Raw genomic sequence first — 25,974 nt, forward strand, 5'->3', positions numbered from 1 at the left:
CATACTCACACATGGTGTGCGCACCCATGTTTGCACACTCACATGCACATGTGCACACAGCGTGAACACACTCACACATGCATGTACTCATGTGTGGTGTGCACGTGCATGTTCACACATACATGCACTCGCACATGCATGTGCTCACACAGCACACACACATGCTCACTCAAACATGCACACATGCACACACACAAATGTACACACATACCACAGACACGATGTGCACACACATTTTCACACACACATACATGTGTGTCCTTGCACACATGCTCATAAACGTGCACACACACATGCACACGTACAGCACTCACACACGCTCAGGGCAAGGGGCACAGTGACAAGCCCAGGGTAGGAGCATGTCTTGGACAGATAAGGAGTGTCCAGCAGTGGACAACCATTAGTCCTGGGCTCCCGGGAGTGAGTCAGGGTTGGCCCAAGGGGGGGCCCTGGGAGGGGTGTGACTCCCTGGCCGTCTTCCTGATGTGACCTGCCCTCACTCTGCAGCCCAGCACGTGAACTTCATTCCACCTATCACTGTCCTCCCCACCATGAGCTGTAAGTGGACATTGCTGATGGAGGCGGGGGTGCTTGCCAGCCCTGGGGGGGGGACAGGCAGTCACAGGTCTGGGATAAAGCTGGGACAGTGAGGGGCAGCTAGGCAGCTGGCTGGCTTTGGGCACAGCTGGAAGCCTTCCCTGCGGACAGCTCTTTTAGGACTGCCTCGGGGTGCTGGGCAAGGCGTCAGGGGTCAGGAGAAACAGAGGCGCTGAGGGGAGCAAGGCAGGCGCAGTGGTCAGAGGCTGGCCACCCTCCTGGCTTCCCACTCCCAAATTGTGTGCCTTCTCCCACGGAGACTGGGCACAGGTGGTGGCCTATGGCCTGGGGGGGGGGCGTGGTGTCACCAATGCCCTCCCCACAGCCCTGGACCCGGCACACAACGGGCGGGTCTGCAGCACGTGGGGCGACTTCCACTACAAGACCTTCGACGGGGACATCTTCCGCTTCCCCGGACGCTGCAACTACGTTTTCTCGGCGCACTGCGGGGCCGCCTACGAGGACTTCAACATCCAGCTCCGCCGCGGCCCGGTCAGCTCCAGGCCCGCCATCACCCACGTCACCCTCAAGACCCAGGGCATGGTGCTGGAGGTCTCCAACGGCTCTGTCCTCATCAACGGGCGGCGGTGAGCCCGGCAGGGGCGGGAGGGGTCAAGACCCTGGTGGGCTCAGGGGTCAGAGCTGTGGGGAGGGCACGGGACCCCACCCAAAGCCAGGGCTGTCGGAGGAACAGACCTTTCTACACCAGGGAGGAGCTTCCCTACAGCCAGGCCGGGCTCCTGGTGGAGCAGAGCAGCAACTATATCAAGGTCACCGTCCGGCTGGTGCTGACCTTCATGTGGAACAGAGAGGACAGCGCCCTGGTGAGATGCCCACCTACCCACACCCCTCTTGCCTTGGCTGTGGGAGCCTCCGCAGGTGGGCTGGGGGTCCGCAGGGGCTCCTGCCAGGCCTGCAGAACCTGGAGCTCTCCCTCCTTCACCCCTAGTTGGAGCTGGACCCCAAGTACGCCAACCAGACGTGTGGTCTTTGTGGAGATTTCAACGGGCTCCCAGCCGTCAATGAGTTCTATGCCCACAGTGAGTGCCACCAGGGGTCCGGGGGCGACAGGCAGCCAACGAGGGCTGGAGGGTCCCGGGGATGCTGGAGGTGGGGGCTCACCTGGGCGCTGGACAGGGAGCAGGTCAGGGTCGGGGGCGTCCTGGGCATGGGCAGCCTCCCCTGCACTGCCCCAGAGCCCCTCATTGCCCCCTCCACGGTCGCCTCCTCTCCCCAGACGTCAGGCTGACCCCTCTACAGTTTGGGAACCTGCAGAAGCTAGATGGGCCCATGGAGCAGTGCCAGGACCCCCAGCCCTCCTCAGACGACACCTGCACGGACAGGGTGAGAGCCCTCCTCCAGGGGTCCCGCCTGCCTGCAGCCCCTGCTTCCCAGGACGTGAGGACAGCCGGGGGGTGGGCTCAGGCATCCTGGCGCTGGGACCTTGGGCGTCCAGGTGGAGGGAGGGTCTCCTAGCCCCGGGGCAGCTGCGGACTCGGCCTCCACCCTAGCAGTGCATCCTCTGCACTCACACCCTTCCCCTCACTGCACACATCTAAGTGTGTGGGTAACCCCTGTGTAAACGTGTGTGCCCATCTGTGCCTGCAAATGCATGCCCCTCGCACGGTCCTGCCACGAGTGGGGGCACTCAGGGAGACCCTTTGATGAGCTGGGGGGAACCCTGCCTTTAGAAGTGGCCTGGAAGCTCTGGGACCCCCCCGAGCCCGAAATCAGGACTCCGGGTTGTGCCCACCCCCCAGCTGCTGGTCAGGGCGCAGCTGGGGAAGGAGGATGTCCCTCAGAGGCTGCTCAAGGGTGGATGGCACCTCCCTCTTGCCCTTGTCTGAGCTGCCTCTGGTGACGGGGTCTGCACCTCTGCTGGGGGCCCCCTGTGTGCCCTGGAGCCCTGGGGGGTGGACGGATGGACAGACAGATGGCTGGCTGGATGGAAGTAACCCCAGGGAAGGAGGGGGTCCCCCGGCCTGGGTAAGGCTGCTGGGCCGGGGTCCCCACACAGTTCCACGGGGAGGCAGAGTGTGCCCAGCCCCTGTGCCCCCCAGGATGGTGTCTGCCGCCGCACGCTGCTGGGCCCGGCCTTCACCGAGTGCAACGGGCTGGTGGATGCCGACCCGTACGTGGCCGCCTGCGTCCAGGACCTGTGCCGCTGCCCCAGCTGCCCGTGTGCCACCTTTGCTGAGTACTCCCGCCAGTGCGCCCATGCAGGGGGCCAGCCGCAGAACTGGAGGGGCCCTGACTTCTGCCGTGAGTGGCTGTGCCCCAGCTGCCAGGGGCTGCACCCACACCGAGTCCCTGAGGATGGGGCGGGCGAGGGAGGAGACCCCTGGGGGGGACCCCTGGTGGGTGGAGCCACCCCGGGGGCCCACAGAGAGAGGATGGGCAGGAGAGCAGAGAGGGTCTGGGGCCCCAGAGGGAGGACCCAGCGCAGGCCCAGTGAGCTCCGTTCACCAGATCCCAGGAGACAGCTGGGCGCCCAGACAAGCATGGCCAACGCTTCTGAAACCGGGGAGTGCCCCGGGTCCAGCTGTGGCTTTGGGGGACCCTTGGTGACACATGGAAGGTGGGAGTGGAGGTGGCCAGTCTACCCATCCAGCAGATGGGCAAGAGGGGGCTTCCTGGGGGCCAAATGCTGTCCCTTCCCTGCAGCCCGGATGTGCCCTTTCAACATGCAACACCAGGAGTGTGGCCCGTCCTGTGCGGACACCTGCTCCAACCCCCTGAGCTCCCAAATCTGCGAGGACCACTGTGTCGACGGCTGCTTCTGTCCCCCAGGCAGGTCCTCCTGGCACCCCCCTAACCCCGGGACCGTCCCCGACCCCCCTTCGTGGCTGCCTCCGGTCACCACGCTCCCAACGCCCAACCCTCGTCCGTGGCCTCAGATGACCCCCTTCCCGCCTCCCCCCAGGCACGGTGCTGGATGACGTCACAAACACGGGCTGCCTGCCCCTGGAGCGCTGCCCCTGCACCTACAGCGGCCGCACCTACGCCCCGGGCGCCTCCTTCTCCACCAGCTGCAGCTCCTGGTAGGCAGCCCCCCCCTTGTCCTGCCCGGGGAATGTGGGTACGTGAGTACGTGGGTACGTGAGCACGTGGGCACGTGGGTACGTGAGTGAGTACGTGAGTACGTGAGTACGTGAGTGAGTACGTGAGTACGTGAGTACGTGGGTACGTGGGTACGTGAGTGAGTACGTGGGTACGTGAGTGAGTACGTGGGCACGTGAGTGAGTATGTGAGTACGTGAGTACGTGGGTACGTGGGTACGTGCGTACGTGGGCACGTGCGTACGTGAGTGAGTACGTGAGTACGTGAGTACGTGAGTGAGTACGTGAGTACGTGAGTACGTGGGTACGTGGGTACGTGAGTGAGTACGTGGGTACGTGAGTACGTGGGCACGTGAGTGAGTACGTGACTACGTGAGTGAGTACGTGAGTACGTGGGTACGTGCGTACGTGGGGTGGGGCCACCGCCCCACCCCTCACCCGGCCGCTCTGCTCGCGGCCTCCTCCAGCACCTGTTCCGGCGGACTGTGGCAGTGCCTGGACTTCCCGTGCCCAGCCACCTGCTCCGTCCAGGGCGGCTCCCACATCTTCACCTATGACGAGAAGTTCTACGATGTGCACGGGGACTGCAGCTACGTCCTGTCCAAGGTGCAGCCCCGGCCCCGCACCCTCAGCCCTCCTCTGCGATGGCCAACGGGGTGGGTGGAGCCCCCACGACCCCCTCGTGGGTTCCATCCCCAGAGGGAAGGTGAGGGGCTTCCAGACCCTGAGACCTGGGTTACCTGGAGGTGACTGCAGGTGCCAGAGGCCACAGGAGGCCACCGTCCACCTTCAGCCTTCATGGGCATTCCAGGCACAAGGACCACGCACACACACGCGTGCACATGCACACGCACAGACACACACACACACACGTGCACATGCACACACATGCATACCCACGTGCACACACTCAGCCCCGCCCTAATTTGCCCCCAGGAATGCGCAGACAACGGCTTCACCGTGCTGGCCGAGCTGCGGAAATGTGGTCTGACGGACAACGAGAACTGCCTCAAATCGGTGACCCTGAGCATGACCGGCGGGGACACGGTGAGGGTCCCGCCTCCGTCGCCCACGAGAGGGATGAGGACAGAGACGGGGAGGAAGCAAGCTCCCACTGCCCCCCCGGAACCCCCGGCCCCAGTGACAGCCGCCCTTTCTGGGACTGACTGATGTAGAGCCACCCCCAGACTCCCAGGGGCTCCTTCCCGCGCTGACTGCGGCCCCACCTCCCCTCCTAGACCATCCGGATCCAGGCCAACGGCGCGGTGTTCGTGAACTCCATCTACACCCAGCTGCCCATGTCAGCAGGTACGGGCCCCCGGGGACAGCCGGGCCGTGTCCAGAGAGCATCTGCCCTGAGCCTGCTGGGCCCCTGGCTGGCTCTCTGAGGCCTCGGGCCGTCCCAGAACGTCCCAGGGGTGGTCTGTCATGATCCGAGTGGGGTGTCAGTGGTTCCACCTCTGGCTGCAGAAACCCCGGCCTCTGGGAGTCCAGAGCTCCTGCCCTGCCTCTGGACCACGGTGGGTGTCTGGAGTCCACTGGACGCCTGTCTGAGCCGGTCCCTGCCTCCTTGGCCACTCCGGAAGCGCAGGGGGCCCAGGCACTGGTGGTCAGCGAGACCGGGCCTGGCTTCTCTGCAGCCTCTGACCATGTCCCTACCTCTCCTACCCCTTCCCGCCTGCTACAGCCAACATCACCATGTTCAGGCCCTCGACCTTCTTCATCCTGGTGCACACGGGGCTGGGGCTGCAGCTGGAGGTGCAGCTGGTGCCCCTCATGCAGGTGCTCCTCAGGCTGGACCCGGCCTACCGCGGCCGGATGTGCGGTGAGGACAGGCACGGGCTGGGAGCAGGACTCCGGGCCGGCTGCCAGTGTGGGTGGCAGTGTGGCGGGGGCGGGGGGGTCGTTGTTGGGGGCAGGCAGTGGCTCCCAGGGCACCGGAGATGGCCGACCAGTCTGACCCGTAGTGGGGGGGATGGAGAGTGGCACAGCAGGCTGCCATCACTCGGGGGGCTTCGCACAGGGGCTGACCCTCACCCACCCCACCAGAGCTTATCCGCAGATGATTCCGGAACCAAAATCACGGGGTGGGGAAGACCGCAGGGGCCGGGCTGGACAGCCTGCTGACGCCCCTCCTGGCCCCAGGCCTCTGCGGGAACTTCAACCAGAACCAGGCCGACGACTTCCGGACCCTCGGTGGCGTGGTGGAGGGCACGGCCGCCGCCTTCGCCAACACCTGGAAGACCCAGGCCGCCTGCCCCAACGTCAAGAACAGCTTCGAGGACCCCTGCTCCCTCAGCGTGGAGAACGGTATCCGCACTCCTGGGGTGGTAGTGGGGGGCTCTGGGGCAGGGGGGGGCTGGGGGAAGCCGGATCTCGGGAGAGCGGGAGGGTGGTGTTAGAACCCCATCTCCTGTAAGCAGGGCCCACATGGCCGGTGGATGCCCCAAACCCAATTCAAGGCCTGTGTGTGTGAGGAGCAGAGGCCGGCGGGGGGCGGGGGGCAGGTGCCAGGAGAGGAGGGGGTGGCTGTGCCGGGTGACCGCCCCTGGCGCCCTCTCCCCAGAGAACTACGCCCAGCACTGGTGCTCCCTGCTGACCGACCCCGCCGGGCCCTTCTCGCCCTGCCACTCCACGGTCAGCCCTGCGCCCTTCCACCAGGTGAGAGCCCGGACCGGCCGGGGCCCAGCACTCGGTGCAGTGGGGGCTGGAGAGGAGCCGCCCCCACCCACCCTGAGCCTCCCTCCAGGTTCCCTCTGTCAGGGCTGAGATCCCACGGAAGTCTCTGGATCCTTCCTGCCCTCCCCCCGGCTTCTAGGGCGCCAGGCCTTCCTGGGCTATGCCCACGTCCCCCCAGCCTTGGCCTCTGTCATCAAGTGGGCCCTACTGTCCCTTATGTGTGTGCCTGTCCCTTCATATGAGGACACCGTCATGTTGGATCAGGGCTCACCCGAGTGACCTCATCTGTGCTTAATCATCTGTGCAAAGACGCTGTTTGCCCCGGGGTCTCCATTCCAGGCCCCAGGGGAGGGGGCACAATTCAACCACAACCGTTGGCTTCCAGACCCCGTTTCCAGAAGCTCAAAGCCCTAAAATGCACACGATTCCCCAGCTGGAAGACCCTGTCTACACGGGAAAACGGTCCCACCTCTGCCCCTTTGGGGAGTAGTGCACCCTCCCTGCCCACACCTTCCTGCACCACCCCCAAGGGCGGCACCGCCGGTGCTGGTCCTGCAGAGACCTCTCCTGCAGACCCCACTCAGCCGGGCTTCACCCCTTCCTGCTTGTCGTGGTGTCGTGTTCCCCCTGCCCCCCCAGTCTGGTGTCTGTCCCACCACTGAGAGCGCCTCTGGGCTCTGTGTGCTGTGGGCCCTCCTTGGGGCCGAGCTCCAGGTCATCGAGGGGTGAAGGCGGGGTAGGGGGGATCTCAGGAGGATGGACAGGGAAAGGAGGGGTTCTGGTGGGCCAGGGGGGGTCCCTGACACCCCACGCCCTGTCCCCAGAACTGCCTCTTCGACACGTGCAACTGTGAGAAGAGTGAGGACTGCCTGTGCGCGGCTCTCTCCTCCTACGTGCGGGCCTGCGCCGCCCGGGGCGTGCTGCTCCGCGGCTGGAGGGCCGGCGTCTGCGGTGAGTGTGCTGAGGAGGGGCTCCCGCGTCGCCCCAGGCAGGGCCGGCTGCTGGGAACCCCGAGGCAGTGCCGCCCCCACGCTGCACCCAGCGTCCTCAGCGCGAGCATGGTGCTTCCTCCTCCCCTGGTCCAACCGAGAAGCTGGCGCCCTTACCATCCCTGCTTCCAGAGAGGAAACTGAGTCTCGGGACGCTTCAGCCCCAGCCTGGCCACTGACCTGAGTGTTGCCCCCCTCCTTGCCCTCAGCCAAGTACATGAGCATCTGCCCCAAGTCCCAGAGCTACGCCTACCTGGTGGACAGCTGCCAGCCCACCTGCCGGGCCCTGAGCCAGGCCGACGTCACCTGCGGCGTCACCTTCATGCCTGTGGACGGCTGCACCTGCCCCCGCGGCACCTTCCTGGACGACGCGGGCAACTGTGTGTCCGCCGAGGCCTGTCCCTGCTACTTCCACGGCTCCGTGGTGGCCCCCGGGGAGGTGGTGCACGACCAGGGCGTGGTGTGGTAAGGGCCGCTGCCCGAGCTCCCGAGCAGCCTGTCTGCAATGTCCCACCCTCCCTGGGCGGGCGGGCCGGGGTCAGGGCCTGCCCGCCCCACAGCCAGAGGGCTCAGAAACACGAAGGGGGCTCCCGGGGGCGGGAAGTTCCCCGCCCACCCCTCAGCCCTTCTGCAGAGAAAGACCTCTACTCCCTGGGCCTGGGAGGGTGTTCTGAGGTTCCGGGACTCAGAGGGTGCTGAGGGGGTAATGTCCACTCTGGGGCCAGCCTCAACCCCCCCCGCCACACACACACATACACCATGCTCGACCGTGGACAGCTCCTTACCCAGCTGGCCGTGGCCTCAGCACCTTTGCTTGTGGGATATGGGGCCTCCACCCTGATCTTGGACATAGGTCTGGGGCCCCGTGTGCCCGCCCTGCCGAGATCTGGCTGGGTCTGTGGGGGCAGCGGGCAGCGGCCTAGATTAGTCGTCCGTTTCTCATAGCTCGTGTGCGAGTGGGAAGCTGAGCTGTCTGGGCGCCGCGGAGCAGACCAACACGGGTACCGCCTCCCCTCCTGCAGCCGCCAGCCAGCGTGGGCCCCCGCTGGGGGGGGGGCAGGTGGGAGGGGCTTCTGCCGGCCTGGGGCGGGGTCCTGGCGGCGCGGTCAGTCCCCTGTCGCCTGCGCTCCGTTCACAGGCTGTGTGGCCCCCATGGTGTACCTGGACTGCAGCAACGCCTCGTCGGGCACGCCCGGGGCCGAGTGCCTCCGCAGCTGCCACTCGCTGGATGTGGAGTGTGTGAGTCAGCTGGGCGCAGCCTGCCGCTGCCGAGGGGGGGGGCCGCCCCCAGCCTGGACCACCCGGGACGGCCGTGGGCCGCAGCAGGGGCCGCCCCCAGCCTGGACCACCCGGGACGGCCGTGGGCCGCAGCAGGGGCCGCCCCCAGCCTGGACCACCCGGGACGGCCGTGGGCCACAGCAGGGGCCGCACCGTTGACCGGCACCCCTCTGTCCACAGTTCAGCACTCACTGCGTGTCCGGCTGCGTCTGTCCCCCAGGGCTGGTGTCCGACGGGAGCGGGGGCTGCGTGGCCGAGGAGGACTGCCCCTGCCTGCACAATGAGGCCACCTACCGGCCCGGGGACACCATCAGGGTCGACTGTAATACCTGGTGGGTCCCAGGTCTCTCAGGGATGGGCCGTGTGGGGTGGGCAGAGAGTGGCCGCTGAGACCACCAGGGAGTCTTTGACAGGAGGCAGAGAGGAACAGAGGCTTGGCGTGGGCCCCACCCCTTGGAAAGTTCCATTTGGTCCCATTTGTCCTCTGGACCAGCAGACAGCAGGGCCACAGGGGCCAAGAGCTGCAGAAGCTGCTTCCTTTGACCCCCTCAGGCCGGGTCGGGGCTGGGTCCCAGTCCTTGCCGCTCTGTGGCCCGGTGAGTGAGCAGGATGTCCCTCTCCGCCCCTCGCAGTACCTGCCGGAACCGCAAATGGGAGTGCAGCCACCAGCCCTGCCTGGGCACCTGCGTGGCCTACGGGGACGGCCACTTCATCACCTTCGACGGCGAGCGGTACAACTTCGAGGGCAGCTGCGAGTACACGCTGGCCCAGGTACGCGGCCTCCCCACCCCCGCCCTGCCAGCCGCCAGGCTCAGGGCCTGACCTGCGTGTCCCCTCTCCCCATCCCAGGACCACTGCGGAGGCAACAGCACCGCCAGCGGGACCTTCCGCATTGTCACCGAGAACGTCCCCTGCGGGACCACGGGCGTCACCTGCTCCAAGGCCATCAAGCTCTTCCTGGAGGTGAGGGCTGGGGGTGGGGCCCGGGAACCTTCTCCCTCCCTCTGCAGCCGGCCGGCTCACTTTGTCGGGGTCCCCAGCCCTGGGGCCCTTGGCCTCCAGCTGTATGTTTTCTGTATGGGTGGCCACAGCCACTTAAACCTGGAGGCAGGACTTCACCATCAGGTGTCCCAGGGCTGTGCTCTTTCCAGAGAGTCCGGGGGAGGGTCCTGCTGGCCTCCCCCCGTGTCTGAGGGCTCCAGGCGTTCACTCCGGGACTCGTGGCTGTTCCTCCCGTCTCTGCCTCTGTCACAGCAACACCACCTCCCTTATAAGGTCACCTGTCCTTGGGCGGAGGCCCACCCCCAATCCAGGGTCTCTCCAGGCCCTTTACCTCATCATATCTGCAACCCCCTTCCCCAAACTCAGTCACACGCACAGGGTTTGACGGTTAGGACGGGACACATCTTCTGGGGGCCACCACTCAGCCCACCACACCAGGGACGCCCAGTCCCAGCAGAGAAGGGTCAGAGCTCGCCGGGCAGAGAGCAGAACCGCCCGGCTGGGGATAGTCTCCCTGAAGGGCAGCAGGGGAGGGACACGCGGAAGGCGGCAGCCTTGGGCTGGGGGGTGAGTGGGAGCGATGTGGAGGTGACGTGCCGGAAGGAGGGGCAGAGCCTCAGCTGGAACCCCAGGAGCCGCCAGGCCCCCCGCCCCTCTGCCGGCCCGAGGCCCCGGACTTTCCACACAGCACAGCCTGCCTGGCCTCTCGCCTGGCGTTCACTGACATGTGTCAGGAGCCTGGCTCATCCTTCCTGCCAGCCGGGCGCCTTGGGCCCCTGAGCACCTGCGGGCCCCCCGCCCTCAGCCACAGGGTAGGCTCTGGCCCCCAGCTCCCTCCTGTCCCTCCGCAGAGCTACGAGCTGATCCTCCACGACGGCACCTACAAGGTGGTGCAGAGGGGGCCGGGCGGAGCCCTGCCCTATAAGATCCGGTACATGGGCACCCACCTGGCCATCGAGACCCGCAGGGGTCTGGTCGTGTCTTGGGACCGGAAGACCAGCGTGTTCATCCGGCTGCACCAGGACTACAAGGTGAGGACCGGCAGGCCGCGGGGGGCCCTCGGGCCAGGACAGAGCCCAACTCCCAGACCTGGCCCTGCGGGACCCTCTGGCAGCTGGTCACCTGCTGGGGGCTGCAATTCTGAAGAAAGAGTGTGTGAGACCAGACGACCAGTGGGTGTGTCAGAGCAAGCAGCTCTTCTTTCTGGTCTCTCTGCTCAGCGATTCCATGCCCGTTGGGCAGAGAAAGGTTTTACGGGGAAGTAGGTGCCTGCCCACCTGTCCACCTACTTCTCTCCTTGCTCTGTCCACCTCCTCACCTGCCCACATGACTGCCTATTCACCTGCCTTCCTATCTACCTGTCCCCCATCGGACCCACTGTGCGCCCCATCCTCCTGCAAGTTCACTGGGCGCTGCCTGAGGAAACTGGGTGCCACTCAACCCTCTCAGGCCAGGCTGCCTCCTTGTACCCCTAGGCCCACATGCCCCCCATTCTCTGTGTCTGCAGGGGAAGGTCTGTGGGCTGTGCGGGAACTTTGACAACAACGCCATCAACGACTTCACCACGCGGAGCCAGTCCGTGGTGGGCGATGCTCTGGAGTTTGGCAACAGCTGGAAAGTCTCCCCGTCCTGCCCAGACGCCCCGGCTCCCAGAGACCCCTGCACTGCCAACCCCTACCGCAAGTCCTGGGCCCAGAAGCAGTGCAGCCTGATCAACAGCGCCACCTTCGAGGCCTGCCGTTCTCAGGTGGGCTGACCGGCTGCAGCTCTGGGCTTGGGGAGCAGGAGCTGAGGGCTGGCAGGGGTGCGGCTACCTCCTTCTCTCCTGGCTGGAGCTGAATCTGGCTTGGGCTGGTCCTTGGAGGGTGGAGGATGGTCTTTCCCCTGACCACTGAGCACAGCTCACGGTCTGGACCTCCCACTGGGCAGCCTCCTGCGTGTCCAGTCCCAGCACAGAGCGTCCCCACCACTTGCTTCCTTTGACCACTCTGCCTCCTCCCCCAGAAACGGGGCTGCCAGTCATCCAGGCCCTGGGGTCACCCCTGCCCCGCCCTGTCCTCCCACATTCCCTGACCTGTGAACCCCAGAGCCAGGCCACATGGCACAGAGAACTGGGGACCAGCCCCAGAGACTAACGGTCTTTTCTGGTGACAAGGACTCCAGTGCCCATTCACCCCCAGTTTCCTGATCCCGGATGGGCACGGTGGCAAGCAGGGCGCTCAGAAAGTTCTCTGAGCCCAACATGTGACCCCTGCCTTGGGTGGTGCTGCCCGTCAGACGAGGGTCCCCTGGGCTCTGCTGCCTGGAAGAGAGGAGTGTGGTTGGGGAGCAGATCCCTCGCCCCCAGGAGACAGCAGCCTCCCACCTGTCGGGACAGAGTCTCCACACAGTCATGAGGAGGGTTGGTCTGTATGCGAGTGAGGGGTTGAGCCTCGGCAATAAGCGAGGGGCAGGGTGAGGTCAGAGAAGGGCACGAGGGCACGAGCAGACCGTCTCGGATGGCAGGCCTGCGGCCTTGTCCCTGTTGGGTTGGCTCCTCTCTGAGTGGCCACTCTTCCCTTGGCCCCCAGGTGGACTCCACCAAGTACTACGAGGCCTGCGTGAACGACGCGTGCGCCTGCGACTCGGGGGGCGACTGCGAGTGCTTCTGCACGGCTGTGGCCGCCTACGCCCAGGCCTGCCGCGAGGTGGGCGTGTGTGTGCCTTGGCGCTCCCCGCAAGTCTGCCGTGAGTCGGGCTCTGTCCGTGGTGCTGAAGGCCGGGTGTGGGGAGGAGGCAGGCTGCGCTGGGCTCCCGGGGCTGAGACACTGCGTATGCACCCAGACACACAAGGTGCGCTGCAGGTGTGTGCACAGACGTGCCCACAGAAACTGGACAGACAGGTCGGCCCCGCGGGATGACTCCTGAGAAATGAAATGGAAAGAATGCTAGGGGCAGGCCTCTGAGACCCTCCACTGCAGGCTCAGTGGGCCCGGCGCTGCACTGGCATCCGTGGGGCAAGGGGCTGGCATCGTCCTTAGCCTTTGTTCTCCACGTTCAGCCCTGTTCTGCGACTACTACAACCCCCACGGGGAGTGCGAGTGGCACTACCAGCCCTGCGGGGCCCCCTGCCTGAGAACCTGCCGGAACCCCCGTGGACGCTGCCTGATGGACTTGCCAGGCCAAGAAGGTGAGAGGCAGGCTGTCCCAGGGGAACATTGGACAGGTATCAGGGGTGGGGCGGGTGCTAGGGGCCGTGTGGGCTCCTGCCACCAGCACACCGCACCCCCCTTCCCTGCCCTGGGACAGGGCAGCACAGATCACCTGGCCTGAGAAAGTGAGTCTTCTCTCTGCCTCTGCCTGCCCCAGGGTGCTACCCAAAGTGCCCGCCCAGCAAGCCGTTTTTCAGTGAGGACCAGATGAAGTGTGTGGCCCAGTGTGGCTGCTACGATGACGACGGGAACTACTACGAAGTTGGTACCAGGGTCCCCACAGTGGAGAACTGCCAGAGCTGGTGAGGGGGCGGAGCCTGGAGGATGGGGCGGGGCCAGAGCGGTGAGGGGGCGGGCCAGAGCTGGTGAGAGGGTGAGGTGGAGATGGGGCGGGGCCAGAGCTCAAATGGGCGGGGCCTGGGGAGGGGGCAGGGCCAGAAGTGGGGAGGGGAAGGGTGGGGCAAGGATGGGCGGAGCCAGAGCTTGTAAAGCGTTGAAACGGGGCGGGGCCTGGCGGGTGGGCGGGGCGGACAGGCCCGGACGGGTCCTCAGCGCTTCCTCTTCTGCAGTCACTGCGCCCCTGGTGGCATCCGGTGCGCACACAGCCTCGCGGGTAAGGAGGGGTCAGTTGGTGAGAGGGCTGGGGGCTGGGGGCTGGGGGCTGGGGCTCCGCTGAGCGCTGGGCCGGACCGTCTCCCTCTCCCAGACTGCGTGTGCACCTACGAGGGCAGGACCTATGGCTACGGGGACGTCATCTACAACACGACCGACGGGCTGGGCGGCTGCTTGCTGGCCGTCTGCGGAAACAATGGGACGATCACGCGGAGGGTCGTGGACTGTCCCGGAACGCCGTCCACTACGCCCTTCACCTTCACCTCCACTGTGGTTCCGCCCTCCACAACAGGTACGCGGACCTGGGGGAAGCCGCTGTCTGGGTGAGGAAGGAAGGCGCCCAACGGGGGCACCGGGACCCACAGAGGCCCAGGGGACTCTGGGGCAAGGGGACGTGTGCCACCCTGCCTTCTGGGCATGGCCGGCCTCAGAGGCACTGACGGGGTCCCTTGCCCCTGCCCGTACAGGTCCAGTCCCCACCCTGTCCACTGTGTGCGTGCATCAGCTGTGCCGTTGGTCCGCCTGGTACGACAGCGGCCGTCCAGAGCCCGGCCCGGGAGGTGGGGACTTCGAGACGTTTGAGAACCTGAGGCAGAGGGGTCACCAGGTCTGCTCGGCTCCGGCCGGCATCGAGTGCCGGGCACAGCAGCTTCCTGACACACCCCTGGGGAAGCTGGGCCAGAAGGTGGACTGCAACGCATCCTGGGGGCTCACGTGCCTCAACAGAGAGCAGGACCCCCAACTCTGCCACAACTATGAGCTGCGGGTCCTCTGCTGTGACTACGTGCCCTGCAGCACCACCCCGAGCACAAGCGCCCCCCAGAAATCAACCTCCAGGCCCCCGGCCACCACCACTGTCCAGGTGACCCCGGCCTTGACCTCGCAGACAGCAGAGACCTGCCAGCCCCGATGTCAGTGGACAGAGTGGTTTGATCAGGATTACCCCAAGTCCGAGGAGGCTGGGGGGGACATCGAGTCCTACGACAAGATCAGGAGCGCAGGGGGCGCCGTGTGCGAGCGGCCTCAGGACATAGAGTGCCGGGCGGAGAACTTCCCTGACAGGCGGCCCGAGGAGCTGGGCCAGCGGGTGCACTGCAACCCCAGCTTCGGCCTGGTCTGCAGGAACGACGAGCAGGTGGGCCTCTTCAAGATGTGCTACAACTACCAGATCCGCCTGCTGTGCTGCAGCCGCAGCCACTGTGGGGGGCAGTCCACCGCCACCCCCGTGACACCACTGGCCACAGAGACGGGGCCCCTGGGGAACGCCACAACAACACCTCTCCCCTCGACGGGACCGGTGGTGTCCACCCACCTCAGCTCCACGGGCACACTCGTGACGTCGGCCACAAGGAGCCCCCCTTCGCCTCCGGGCTCCACAGAGTCCACAGCCCTGCAGGGGACCACGGGGGCCACCTCTCGGGAGCCCACCCCGGGGCCAGAGACAGAGCAAACCAGCACTGCTCGCCCAAGGACAGGAGCCCCCGTGAGCACTTCCGGCACGGTCTCCACACACCCACCATCCCCGTCACACGCCAGGACGGCGCAGGTGACGATGACAACCACCGAGGCCACCAACAGCCAGGCTGTGACCGGCTGTGAGCGCAGGTGCGAGTGGACAGAATGGTTTGACGTGGACTTCCCCACCTCGGGGGTCATGGGTGGAGACATGGAGACCTACGACAACATCAGGGCTGCCGGCGGCAAGATGTGCCAGGAGCCGCAGAAGATCGACTGTCGGGCGGAGAGCTACCCCGAGGTCAGCCTCGACCAGATCGGGCAGGTGGTCAGCTGCAGTCTGCGGGCCGGGCTGGTCTGCAGGAACCAGGACCAGAAGGGGCCATTCAACATGTGCTTCAACTACAATGTCCGCGTGCTCTGCTGTGACCGCCCCCGCCACTGCCTCACGTCCACAACACTGCTGCCGCCGTCCACCCAGACGGCTCCCGCCTCCTTCCGGACTGCGCGCACAACCTCCAAGCCGGCCCCGTCTAGTGCTCCCCACATGACACCCCGGGGGACCTCCCCTATACAAACCACCTCTGGGGGCCGGTCCATCAGTCCCAGCTCTGGGGCCAGCACCCTGAAGCCCAGCTCCGTTGTGCCCACTCCAACCTCCGTGACCCCTGAGGTCTGCACGCCACGGTGCACGTGGACAGACTGGTTCGATGTGGACTATCCCTCACCAGGCGCCAATGGTGGGGACTTTGAGACGTACACCAACATCCGGGCGGCCGGCGGGCCGGTCTGCGAGCGGCCGGTGGACCTGGAGTGCCGAGCCGAGAGCCGGCCCGACGTCCCGCTGCAGGAGCTGGGCCAGGTGGTGCTGTGCCGGCTGGAGGAGGGCCTGGTGTGTCGCAACAGGGACCAGAGTGGCCGGTTCAAGATGTGCCTCAACTACCACATCCGTGTGTTCTGCTGTGACGACTACAGCCACTGCGCCGGCACCCGGGCCACCGCCACTGTGACATCCCCAGGACCCAGCTTGGGGCCGACCTCCCCAGTGACCCCTAGTCCCACCACCTCCAGGACAACTCACACCCTAGCAACCTCCAGGTGCCAGCCCTCCTGCCACTGGACCAACTGGCTGGACAGTGACCAGCCCCTTCCTGGGCGCTACGGGGGCGACATCGAAACGTACTACCACATCGAGGAGGCCGGCGGCCAGCTGTGTGCGCAGCCAGACGCCATTGAGTGCGAGGCCGTCCTCTTCCCAGGCGTGCCCGTGGAGAAGCTGGGCCAGGTGGTCCACTGCTCCGTGGACTACGGGCTCATCTGCAGGAACAACCGGCAGCGGAAGGGCGGAGTCTGCTACAACTACCACATTCGCGTGCGCTGCTGTGACTGTGCCTACTGGCCCAGCACCACGGTGACCCCCGCCTCGTCCACAGAGGGCACCCTCACCCCAGCGATGCCCACCACTAGAGCCACCACGCTTACTGGGCCCTCCTCGACCTCCAGGGCCACCACCAGTCCCAGGGAGACCGTGCCGGGACACAGCAGTACAGCGGCCGGCACCAGGGCCTCCCCTTCCACCCCCGTTCCTGAGACCACCAGCTCTCTGCTGGTCACCACTCCAGCCACTTCCACAGCTACGCAGTCCTCGGGTAAGACTCAAACCTCGGCTGTCCCGACCTCCAGCCTCGTGTCCTCGACAGCCAGGTCCACTCGCTGTGAGCCTCGCTGTGCCTGGACGGGCTGGCTGGACCAGAGCTACCCCACGCCTGGGGCCTCCGGTGGGGACTTTGAGACATACGCCAACATCCGGGCGGCCGGCGGGTCCATCTGCGAGCGGCCGGTGGGCCTGGAGTGCCGAGCCGAGAGCCGGCCCGACGTCCCGCTGCAGGAGCTGGGCCAGGTGGTGCTGTGCCGGCTGGAGGAGGGCTTGGTGTGTCGCAACCGGGACCAGAGTGGCCGGTTCAAGATGTGCCTCAACTACCACATCCGTGTGTTCTGCTGTGACGACTACAGCCACTGCGCCAGCACCCCGGCCACACCAGGGACCCCACCCGCCAGCACTAGTACCAGCACCGGCACCGGCACCAGCACCAGCACCGGCACGGGCCGGCCGTCACCGGGGACCGGAGAACACTGGACCACGGCCACCACCCAGCCATACTCCTCGTCCCCTGGGACCACCCAGGCGGTTGCCATCCCCACCACTAAGAGAGCTTCCTCCTCTACTGGGACCACCGAGAGGGTCACTGTCTCCAGTTCCTCCGTGTCGCCCAGGGCACCCTATACCACACCCCTGGCCATTTCCCCCACCCAGACCACCCTGGGGACCCTGTCCACCAGCTCCACCTTCGGGACCCCTCCGCCCTCCAGCACCCTGACGCCCAGCTCCGTTGTGCCCACCCTGACCTCCACGACCTCTGGGGCCTGCGTGCCACGGTGCACGTGGACAGACTGGTTTGACGAAGACTACCCCACGCCAGGCCCCTCCGGTGGGGACTTTGAGACCTTGTCAGTGCTCCGCGCGGCCGGTCACGTCTCCTGTGAGCAGCCTCAGGACATCGAGTGCCGCTCAGAAAAGGCACCGGATGTGAGCTTGGAGGACGTGGGGCAGGTGGTCCAGTGCGATGTGAACGTTGGGCTGGTGTGCCGGAACCGGGACCAGGGCGGTCAGTTCAAGATGTGTCACAACTACCATGTCCGCCTGCTCTGTTGTGACTGCATCGTCTCTCCCGGCACCACGGTGACCTCCACCTCGTCTACAGAGGGCACCCTCACCCCAGCCATGCCCACCACTGGGGCAACCACGCTTACTGGGCCCTCCTCGATCATCCCGACCTCCGGCCTCGTGTCCTCAACAGCCAGGTCCACTCGCTGTGAGCCTCGCTGTGCCTGGACGGACTGGCTGGACCAGAGCTACCCCACGCCTGGGGCCTCCGGTGGGGACTTTGAGACGTACGCCAACATCCGGGCGGCCGGCGGGTCCATCTGTGAGCGGCCGGTGGGCCTGGAGTGCCGAGCCGAGAGCCAGCCCGACGTCCCGCTGCAGGAGCTGGGCCAGGTGGTGCTGTGCCGGCTGGAGGAGGGCCTGGTGTGTCGCAACCGGGACCAGAGTGGCCGGTTCAAGATGTGCCTCAACTACCACATCCGTGTGTTCTGCTGTGACGACTACAGCCACTGCGCCAGCACCCCAGCCACACCAGGGACCCCACCCACCAGCACCGGCACTGGCACCAGCACGGGCCGGCCGTCACCAGGGACTATAGAACGCTGGACCACGGCCACCACCCAACCACACTCCTCGTTCCCTGGGACCACCCAGGCGGTTGCCATCCCCACCACTAAGAGATCTTCCTCCTCTACTGGGACCACCGAGAGGGTCACTGTCTCCAGTTCCTCCGTGTCGCCCAGGGCACCCCACACCACACCCCTGGCCACTTCCCCCACCCAGACCACCCTGGGGACCCTGTCCACCAGCTCCACCTTCGAGACCCCTCTGCCCTCCAGCACCCTGACGCCCAGCTCCGTTGTGCCCACCCTGACCTCCACGACCTCTGGGGCCTGCGTGCCACGGTGCACGTGGACAGACTGGTTTGACGAAGACTACCCCACGCCAGGCCCCTCCGGTGGGGACTTTGAGACCCTGTCAGTGCTCCGCGCGGCCGGTTACGTCTTCTGTGAGCAGCCTCAGGACATCGAGTGCCGCTCGGAAAAGGCACCGGCTGTGAGCTTGGAGGACGTGGGGCAGGTGGTCCAGTGCGATGCGAACGTTGGGCTGGTGTGCCGGAACCAGGACCAGCCTGGGCCCGCGCCGTACTGCCACAACTACCACGTGCGTCTGCTCTGCTGCGACCGCCGCTGCGCCCCCTCCACGTCTCCAGAAACCACCCCCTTCTCCTCCGTCATCACCACCCTCGTGCCCACCGCCTCTCCCAGCTTACCCGTCTCTACCACACCTTGCCTGTGCCAGGTGTACGGACGGCTCTTCTCACCAGGTTAGTGGAGGAGCCTGTCTCCCCCTCACACAGTCCACCGATGACACTCCCTTCCTTGGGGCTGTGTGTGGCCCCGTGTCCCGTCCTGCCACAGGCCCCTCTGTCTTCCTCTCCTCTGCTGACCAGGGGGTCTTGTCTGTGTGATTTTTCTCCCCCGTAGGGGACATTGTCTACGACAAGACTGACAAAGCTGGCTGTCACTTCTATGCCATCTGCAACCAGGATTGTGAGCTCACCCGCTACGAGGGGGCCTGCCCCAGCGCCTCACCCCTAGTGTCACCAACCTCGCCACCCCCGACCCCACTGCCCCCAACCCCAGAGCCCACAACCTCAGAGCCCACGACCTTGGAGCCCAGGACCTCAGAGCCCACGACCTCGGAGCCCACGACCTTGGAGCCCAGGACCTCAGAGCCCACGACCTCGGAGCCCAGGACAGCCCCGCCTCGCGGCTGCAGTCTCATCGACCCTCCCCGACAGGTGCACGCCCTTCTCCCTAAAGTTCCCGTCCTTGTCACGTGCGCCGGGTCAGGGGGTCAGGGGCTGCTGCTGGCTCCAGTTGGGGCTGACCCCAGCCTCTCGATGACACCTCCCTGGGTCACTCTGGCAGGAGGGAGGCACAGGGTCTGGGCCTGGGTCGGCCCCCCCGGGGCCTGGCTGGACTCTCGGACAGCCCTTTCCTGGGCCGTGTGACACCAGGGCAGCGCTGAGGCAGCGGGCGGGCCTGGGTCTCTGGAGCCCGCCTTGAGTGCTGTGCCCGCTGCCTGCCAGGTGAACGAGTCCTGGACACTGGAGGACTGCAAGGTGGCCCGCTGTGAGGGTGACAACCGCATCGTCTTACTGGAGCCGAAGCCGGTGGAGAAGGTCACCTGTGTGAACGGCCGCCTGCCGGTCAGAGTGCAGAGCCTGCTGGACCCCTGCCAGTACCACTACGAGTGTGAATGTGAGAGGTGGCCAGGGGCCCGGGCAGGGCGTGTGGGGGCCACGTCCGTGCTGAAGGCGTGCTGGGCCTCCTCCCACGTTGGGAGGGACCTGGAGCTTCTGAGACCCAGGCCGGTAGGGGCAAAACGGGGGTTCACAGGGCAGGCTTCCCGGGGCCCTAAGGGACCCTCTGTGGAGCTGCTCCCAGGAAGGACCACAACCTAGTTCCTGCTCCACAATAGTAGGAACAAGGCTCCCGTCACGGAAGCCAGAGTCCAAGAGGAAGGTGTCGCAGGGCTGTTCCTCCTCAAAGCTCCAGGGGACGGTCCTTCCTGTTTCACCCAGACTCTCCTGGGCTCTGGCCGTGTCCCCTATCTCTTCCCCCTGCCCCCCGCCTCCCACAAGGACATGCATCACTGGGTTTAGCGTCCACCTGGTGGGTAATTCAGGAGGATCTCATCTCGAGATCCTTCATGACAGCTACGAACCCAGTTTCCCAAGTGAGGCCCCATGCGGAGGCTCTTAGTGGACATGTCCACCAACCAGTTCACTCACCTGTTTTATAAATGAGGCAACAAACTGAGGCCCGGGGGCTTGAGTGACTCCCTGAGGTGGCCGTGTTGGGTGGCATGGGTGTGAGGGGACCATCTCTGTCCACAGGCTCCTGCAGCAGCTGGGGGGGCTCCAATTACGTCACCTTCGATGGCACCAGCTACTCCTTCCAGGACAGCTGCACGCACGTGCTCGTGAGGGAGATCTCCCCCCGTCACGGGAACCTCACCATCCACCTGCACGGCTCCTACTGCCAGGCAGCTGCAGCCCCCACCCGCTGCCCCCGCGCCCTCCGCGTGCTCTACAAGTCCACGGAGGTCGTCCTCACCACCACCACTGCCGCCCCCGGGCAGGAGGAGAGCCTGGTGAGCGCGGGCAGAGGGCGGTGCCCGGGCGCCGCGGAGGGAACCCCGGCCCCCGGCCCCCAGCCCCCGGGGGAGTGTCGGCGCTCTGGGGTGGGCTGCGCGGGAGAGGCCACGACGCCCACGACGGTCCCCCCCACGTGTCCCCAGGTGCTGTTTGACCACGTGCGGGTGAGCAGGGGCTTCAGCAAGAACGGCGTGAGCGTGTCGGTGACCCCAGACCACGTGATGCACCTGGACATCCCAGCCGTCGGCGCCCACGTCACCTCGGACGGGCGCGTCTTCCAGGTCCAGCTGTCCTACGGGCACTTCAGCCACAACACCGAGGGCCTGTGCGGTGAGTGGGGACCCGACGGGGCCTTCCGTGGGTCACACCCCTGCTCGCCCCACCACATGCTGCCCGGGGCCCCCAGTGCGGCCGCCTGCCACCCCCCACCCTCCACCCCAGGTGCACCTGGGTCCCCCTGCCGCCTGTCCCAGGCCAGAGCTGCTTCTTGGCCTCAGTAATCGATGTTTCATAACCAAGTAACCACATGGAAGTGGAGGGGGGGGTGAAAGGCTGGACAGCAGGGGGGCTGAGTGTCCAGCTGGCTCCATGGTGACCCCGCCGCTCCCACACTCCCCAGGCACCTGCACCAACAGCACAACGGACGACTGTCGTCGGCCGGACGGCACCGTGGCCGCCACCTGCAAGGACATGGCCAGCTTCTGGCTGGTCCCCGAGAACAGCACAGAGAACAGCACAGAGAGCTGCCTGCCGCCCACGGGCCCGCCCGAGCCCACCAGCACCCCGTCGCTGCCGCCTGCCACGCCCTCCTCTGCCCCCTGCCCCCCGGCGCCCCTCTGTGAGCTGCTGCTGAGCCCGTGAGTCCCTCCCGGGAGGCAGGCCTTCCTGGGCAGCGACCCCCGTCCAGGCCCAAGACCCCACGCCCGGCTCCAACCTCTGACCGCTCCTGCCCACACAGCCTCTTCGCCGGGTGTCACGGCCTCATCCCGCCCGGCCCGTTCTTCAACACCTGCGCCAGTGACGCCTGCCGGGCTGAGCGCCCCGGGGCGGCCTGCCGGAGTCTGGAGGCCTATGCCGCGCTCTGCCGGGCCCGGGGCGTGTGCAGCGCCTGGCGCAACGCCACCGGCGGGCTGTGCGGTGAGTCGGGGGTGGCCCCCGGGGGCCCTGGCCTCCTCGGCACGCCTGACACCCGTTTCTGTGTCCCCAGACGTCACCTGCCCACCTGGAAAGGTGTACAAGCCGTGTGGGCCCGTGCAGCCCGTGTCCTGTGAGTCCAGGTGAGCACCAGCTGGACGACAGGAGCCGTGGGAGCCGTGTCCGGAGGGTTGGGGAGCAGCCGGGATGGGACCACAGGAGGGGCCGGGGTCTCTGGGTGCCCTTCCCCCACCCAGACCTCCAATCTTGACCTAGGCTGTCCAAGACAGCCCACTAACCCCAGCCCTCCATCCATGACCACGGCCCTCCTGTCTCCCAACGGACAGGGTCCCAGGACAGCCCTTCTTGTCTTACAGGGATCCGAGCCCGGAGGACGAGGGGCTGGCGGAGGGCTGCTTCTGTCCCGACGGCCACACCCTCTTCAACTCATACACGGACGTCTGTGTGCCCAAGTGCGGTAAGCACCACCATGGCCTGGGCCCCTGACCAAGCCCTGCGGAGTGGGCAGCAGGGGACAGATGGTGGTGGTGGTGGGGGATTCCTGTCCCGGGCCTGACCAGCCTCAGAGTCAGGCCACCCGCAGTCCTGGCCCAGCTCCGGCCTGTTCTGGCAGCAGGAGTGTATCCTGGAGCCCGGCCGAGCTGCCGTCCCTGTCACTGCCCTTGAGATCTCCAGGGGCTTCGGGTCCCAGTGGGAAGACGGAGGTCTTGGCTGGGGGAGTGGCCAGGCCTGACAGGACATGTCCTGTGGTCTGTGTTCTCTGCCGCTGGGCTGTGAACCCCAGGACCTCCGATGACCCCTTTTTCTTTTTTTCCCAGCTTGTGTGGGACCAGATGGGTTTCCGAAATCCGTGAGTGGTTCTTCCCCGGCTGGGCCCACCTCGCTCAAGCAGGAGGGGAGGGCCCTCATCTCGGGGCGGCTGGCTCTGCCTGGGCAGCCTGTGGGGGGCTGGTGTGGGGCGCCCAGGTGTGCTATGCACCCCTGTCCCAAGGGCTGCTCCAGAGGTGGTGGCTGGAGGGGGCGGCCAAGGGCTGGGGCACCGTCTGAGGGCTGGGGCCTGACCCGCTGCCGGGTGCGGCCCAGGAGGCTGGGGCACCATCCAGGGCCCTCGAGGACCCTGACCTGGTCTGTTCCAGCCTGGAGAGCGGTGGGTCAGCAACTGCCAGGCCTGCGTGTGCGACGAGGGCTCCCTGTCCGTGCAGTGCGTCCCAGTGCAGTGCGAGGCCCAGGTCCGGCCCGTGGAGTGTGGCCGGGCCGGCTTCGTGCCAGTGACCAGGCCCCTGGCCGACAGCCCGTGCTGTGAGGAGACGCTGTGTGGTGAGCCCTGCTCCCTGGCCGGCCAGGCGGAGTGCGGGGCCAGCAGAGGAGGGTGGGAGGCAGAGACCACCCAGCTAGCAGGGCCTCCGGGGCAGAGGAGGGCCACAGTGTCCTGGTTTGACCAATGCTGGACCACTGCGGTGGGGAGGCCCTCTGGGAGCTGCGTTTCCACCTAAAAATGAGTCTGGTGACGTCCAGTCTGCCCAGTGACTTGGGGAGGGTCAGGGAGGTGACAGTGAGGAGACCTGGAGGGAACCCAGAAGGGCCAGAAAGAGGGAGCAGCCCCTGCGGAAACCCTGTTACACTGGGAATGAGCGTGGGGGAGCGCGGGGGCCACCCCAACAGCACCCCGCCCCTCCCGCAGTCTGCAACACGACCGCCTGCCTCCAGAGCCCCCCGGAGTGTGGGCCGGCAGAGGAGCTGGTCCGCACCCAGAAGGAGGGTGACTGCTGCCCCACCTTCGACTGCCGTGAGTGGGGTGGGGCCGGGGCTTCTCCGGGGCGGCACTGGGGCAAGTGGGGCATCTGAGCGGCCCCTCCCGCCGCCCGGGCAGGCCCTCACTCACCCTCTCCTTCCAGGGCCTAGGCTGTGCACTTACAACGACACCGTCTACGGGGTGAGAGCTCAGTGTCCTGGTGACAGGGGGCGTGGGGGAGCCCGGGCTCTGCACATCCACTGTGGGACCCCACTCCTCATCTCGGACGCCTCGCCCTGTCTGCCCCCTCCTGCCAGGAAAGCAGATAAACCGAGGGTTAGGACTGGGTGGGGGCAGGGGGATGGGAGCAGCACCCTCTCTCAAGAGCCTGGCAGGGCTGTGGGTCCACCCACACCTGCTGCCCTGAGGGTTTGGCCTCGTGGTGTCCAGCAGCCCCCTCCCGGGGAGATCTGGGCCAGAATCCACCCTCCTGGGTCCCTCTTGCTCACCCGGGACCCTGTCCATTCGGGGGCCCTGCCCACTCAGGGTCCTGCTTCTCTCCTGGTCTGTTCCCAGCCAGGGGGCACATCCATATGCCCTTCTGGAGGAGAAAGGACCCGCCCTTTGTGGGACTCACCTCCTCGCAGCCACAGGCAGGGGTCCTGTCCCCGGTCCTCACCCAGTGGTGGCCTCAGCGTCCCTCCTCCACCCCCACCCCACCCTCCTGTCCACTGCAGGTTGGCGCAACCTTCCCAGCAGTCACTCCCTGCCGCAGATGCACCTGCCTGGCTCTGGACGGCCAGGCCCCCACGGTGCACTGTGAGGAACAGCCCTGCAACACCACCTGTCCCCAGGTCAGTCTGTCCACGTGGGTGCCCACCTGGTGGCATCTTCAAGTCACTGGAACCCAGACCTCGGATCCTCTAGCTCGGCCTTTGCTGGGGTCTTGTTTTCTGTTTTCCCAAAGCGAGGTTACAACGCGGGCAGATGGTGCTGGGGAGGGGCAGGGGTGAGGCTCAAGCAGGGCAATGGGGCATCCCCTTGACCAACAGGACCGGGCCTGGGCAGACTTCCCTCTCAGCCCAGCTGTGGGCAGGGACGGGGTTTCAGAGTGTGGGGGCTGCGAGGCCCTTGGGGTAGGGGGGCTGAAGACGGGCTGGGGTGCAGATGTGACCCCTCTTTGACCCCCAGGGTTCCGAGTACTCCACGGCGGCCGGGATGTGCTGTGGGGAGTGTGTGCAGACAGCCTGCCTCACGCCCGAGGGCCAGCTCATCCAGGTAAGTGGGGGCCCTCCACCCAGGAGACGCCCCCTGCAGCCTGTCTGGGCCCACGAGATGACCCCCATGCCGGCCACCACTCTCCTCCGTGCATTTCAGCCCAACGAGACCTGGGTCAGCAGCCGCGTGGACAACTGCACGGAGTACCACTGCCAGGCTGAGAACGGGGTCCACGTGCTAAGCCTGAGGCCTGCGCCCTGCCCAGACGTGTCCACGTGCAGGGTGTGTGCCCAGGGGATCTGGCCAGCCTGGCGGCCTTGCTGCCTTGCCCAGTAGGCCCCGCCCATGCCCCGCCCACAAAGCCCCTTTTAGTCCTTCAAACCATGCCCTCTGGGGGGACACGCCCCTTCCCACCCAGGAAAAACACAACCCCGCCCCGCCCCGGAGGCCACGCCCCCGCCCCCACCGCCAGCCCTCGCCCGGCCCCCAGCCCACCCACTCTCCCCTGCAGGGTATCCTCAGAAAGACCGGCTGCTGCTACACCTGCGAGGAAGTGGGTAAGTCGAGGCCGCCTTCCCGCCCTGTTCATGTGTGTGGGGGGCCCCTTCCAGCCTCTGCGCATCGGGTCCTGCCTGGGCCCTAGAGCCCCCCCTCTCTCCATCCCCCAGCGGCCAGCTCCGGAGGGAACGTGGGAGGGAGAGGCCCCCTTGGGGGCCACGGGCTCCCCACCTCCACCTCCTTCCCTCTGTCCAGACTCCTGCCAGGTCCGTGTCAACCGGACGGTCCTGCGGCACAGAGGCTGCGAGGCCTCTGTCAACATGACCTTCTGTGAGGGCTCCTGCCCAGGAGTGTCCAAGTGAGTGGCCCTGCACTTCCCTTCCCACTGGGGGCCTCCTGCAGGCCAGCGGAAGGCCATGCCCAGGCCACACAGATCATGCACTGGCCCTGTCCTTGGCCTGACCCCGGTGCTGGGTCAGCGGGGTCCAAGAAGGAGACAAGGGTGGCCGCAGAGGCGCACCCCTCTCTCCACGTCCCCCTGCAGAATGCCCAGGGCTTCCTCTGACCCTCAGAGCCAGGCCTCGACCAGCTGGGGCACAGAGATGGGTGCTGCCGCTCCAGACCTGAGCCCAGGGGCCTGAGGCAGTGTCCACTGGAGTGCAGAGACTCGGGGTCCTC

At 66.5% G+C, this 25,974-nt stretch overlaps 1 protein-coding gene across 2 annotated transcripts in view; it reads left to right on the top strand.

Annotated features, from left to right (window-relative positions):
- LOC136398295 (mucin-5B-like) overlaps positions 1-25,974 on the top strand; it is a 78,410-nt gene that overhangs the window by 51,262 nt on the left and 1,174 nt on the right. The window contains exons 3-48 of one of the 2 annotated variants that reach the window (XM_066372684.1): positions 508-558; positions 923-1,184; positions 1,307-1,421; positions 1,547-1,637; positions 1,835-1,941; positions 2,658-2,859; positions 3,262-3,387; positions 3,521-3,638; positions 4,124-4,262; positions 4,593-4,703; positions 4,895-4,964; positions 5,344-5,481; positions 5,802-5,966; positions 6,223-6,317; positions 7,160-7,286; positions 7,534-7,789; positions 8,270-8,325; positions 8,463-8,563; positions 8,783-8,934; positions 9,235-9,373; positions 9,452-9,565; positions 10,456-10,635; positions 11,112-11,351; positions 12,175-12,331; positions 12,645-12,773; positions 12,953-13,097; positions 13,365-13,408; positions 13,502-13,699; positions 13,875-18,854; positions 19,015-19,331; positions 19,623-19,794; positions 20,433-20,689; positions 20,837-21,023; positions 21,313-21,550; positions 21,652-21,830; positions 21,901-21,970; positions 22,205-22,305; positions 22,667-22,698; positions 22,985-23,165; positions 23,530-23,634; positions 23,744-23,781; positions 24,318-24,434; positions 24,772-24,858; positions 24,958-25,080; positions 25,310-25,355; positions 25,552-25,654. In XM_066372684.1, coding sequence (XP_066228781.1) covers positions 508-558; positions 923-1,184; positions 1,307-1,421; positions 1,547-1,637; positions 1,835-1,941; positions 2,658-2,859; positions 3,262-3,387; positions 3,521-3,638; positions 4,124-4,262; positions 4,593-4,703; positions 4,895-4,964; positions 5,344-5,481; positions 5,802-5,966; positions 6,223-6,317; positions 7,160-7,286; positions 7,534-7,789; positions 8,270-8,325; positions 8,463-8,563; positions 8,783-8,934; positions 9,235-9,373; positions 9,452-9,565; positions 10,456-10,635; positions 11,112-11,351; positions 12,175-12,331; positions 12,645-12,773; positions 12,953-13,097; positions 13,365-13,408; positions 13,502-13,699; positions 13,875-18,854; positions 19,015-19,331; positions 19,623-19,794; positions 20,433-20,689; positions 20,837-21,023; positions 21,313-21,550; positions 21,652-21,830; positions 21,901-21,970; positions 22,205-22,305; positions 22,667-22,698; positions 22,985-23,165; positions 23,530-23,634; positions 23,744-23,781; positions 24,318-24,434; positions 24,772-24,858; positions 24,958-25,080; positions 25,310-25,355; positions 25,552-25,654 — 11,161 coding nt within the window. The remainder of the gene's footprint in view (positions 1-507; positions 559-922; positions 1,185-1,306; positions 1,422-1,546; positions 1,638-1,834; positions 1,942-2,657; positions 2,860-3,261; positions 3,388-3,520; positions 3,639-4,123; positions 4,263-4,592; positions 4,704-4,894; positions 4,965-5,343; positions 5,482-5,801; positions 5,967-6,222; positions 6,318-7,159; positions 7,287-7,533; positions 7,790-8,269; positions 8,326-8,462; positions 8,564-8,782; positions 8,935-9,234; positions 9,374-9,451; positions 9,566-10,455; positions 10,636-11,111; positions 11,352-12,174; positions 12,332-12,644; positions 12,774-12,952; positions 13,098-13,364; positions 13,409-13,501; positions 13,700-13,874; positions 18,855-19,014; positions 19,332-19,622; positions 19,795-20,432; positions 20,690-20,836; positions 21,024-21,312; positions 21,551-21,651; positions 21,831-21,900; positions 21,971-22,204; positions 22,306-22,666; positions 22,699-22,984; positions 23,166-23,529; positions 23,635-23,743; positions 23,782-24,317; positions 24,435-24,771; positions 24,859-24,957; positions 25,081-25,309; positions 25,356-25,551; positions 25,655-25,974) is intronic. The other variant, XM_066372661.1, reaches the window with a different exon arrangement.

Source organism: Saccopteryx leptura, chromosome 1 (assembly GCF_036850995.1).
Source record: "Saccopteryx leptura isolate mSacLep1 chromosome 1, mSacLep1_pri_phased_curated, whole genome shotgun sequence".
NCBI lineage: Eukaryota > Metazoa > Chordata > Mammalia > Chiroptera > Emballonuridae > Saccopteryx > Saccopteryx leptura.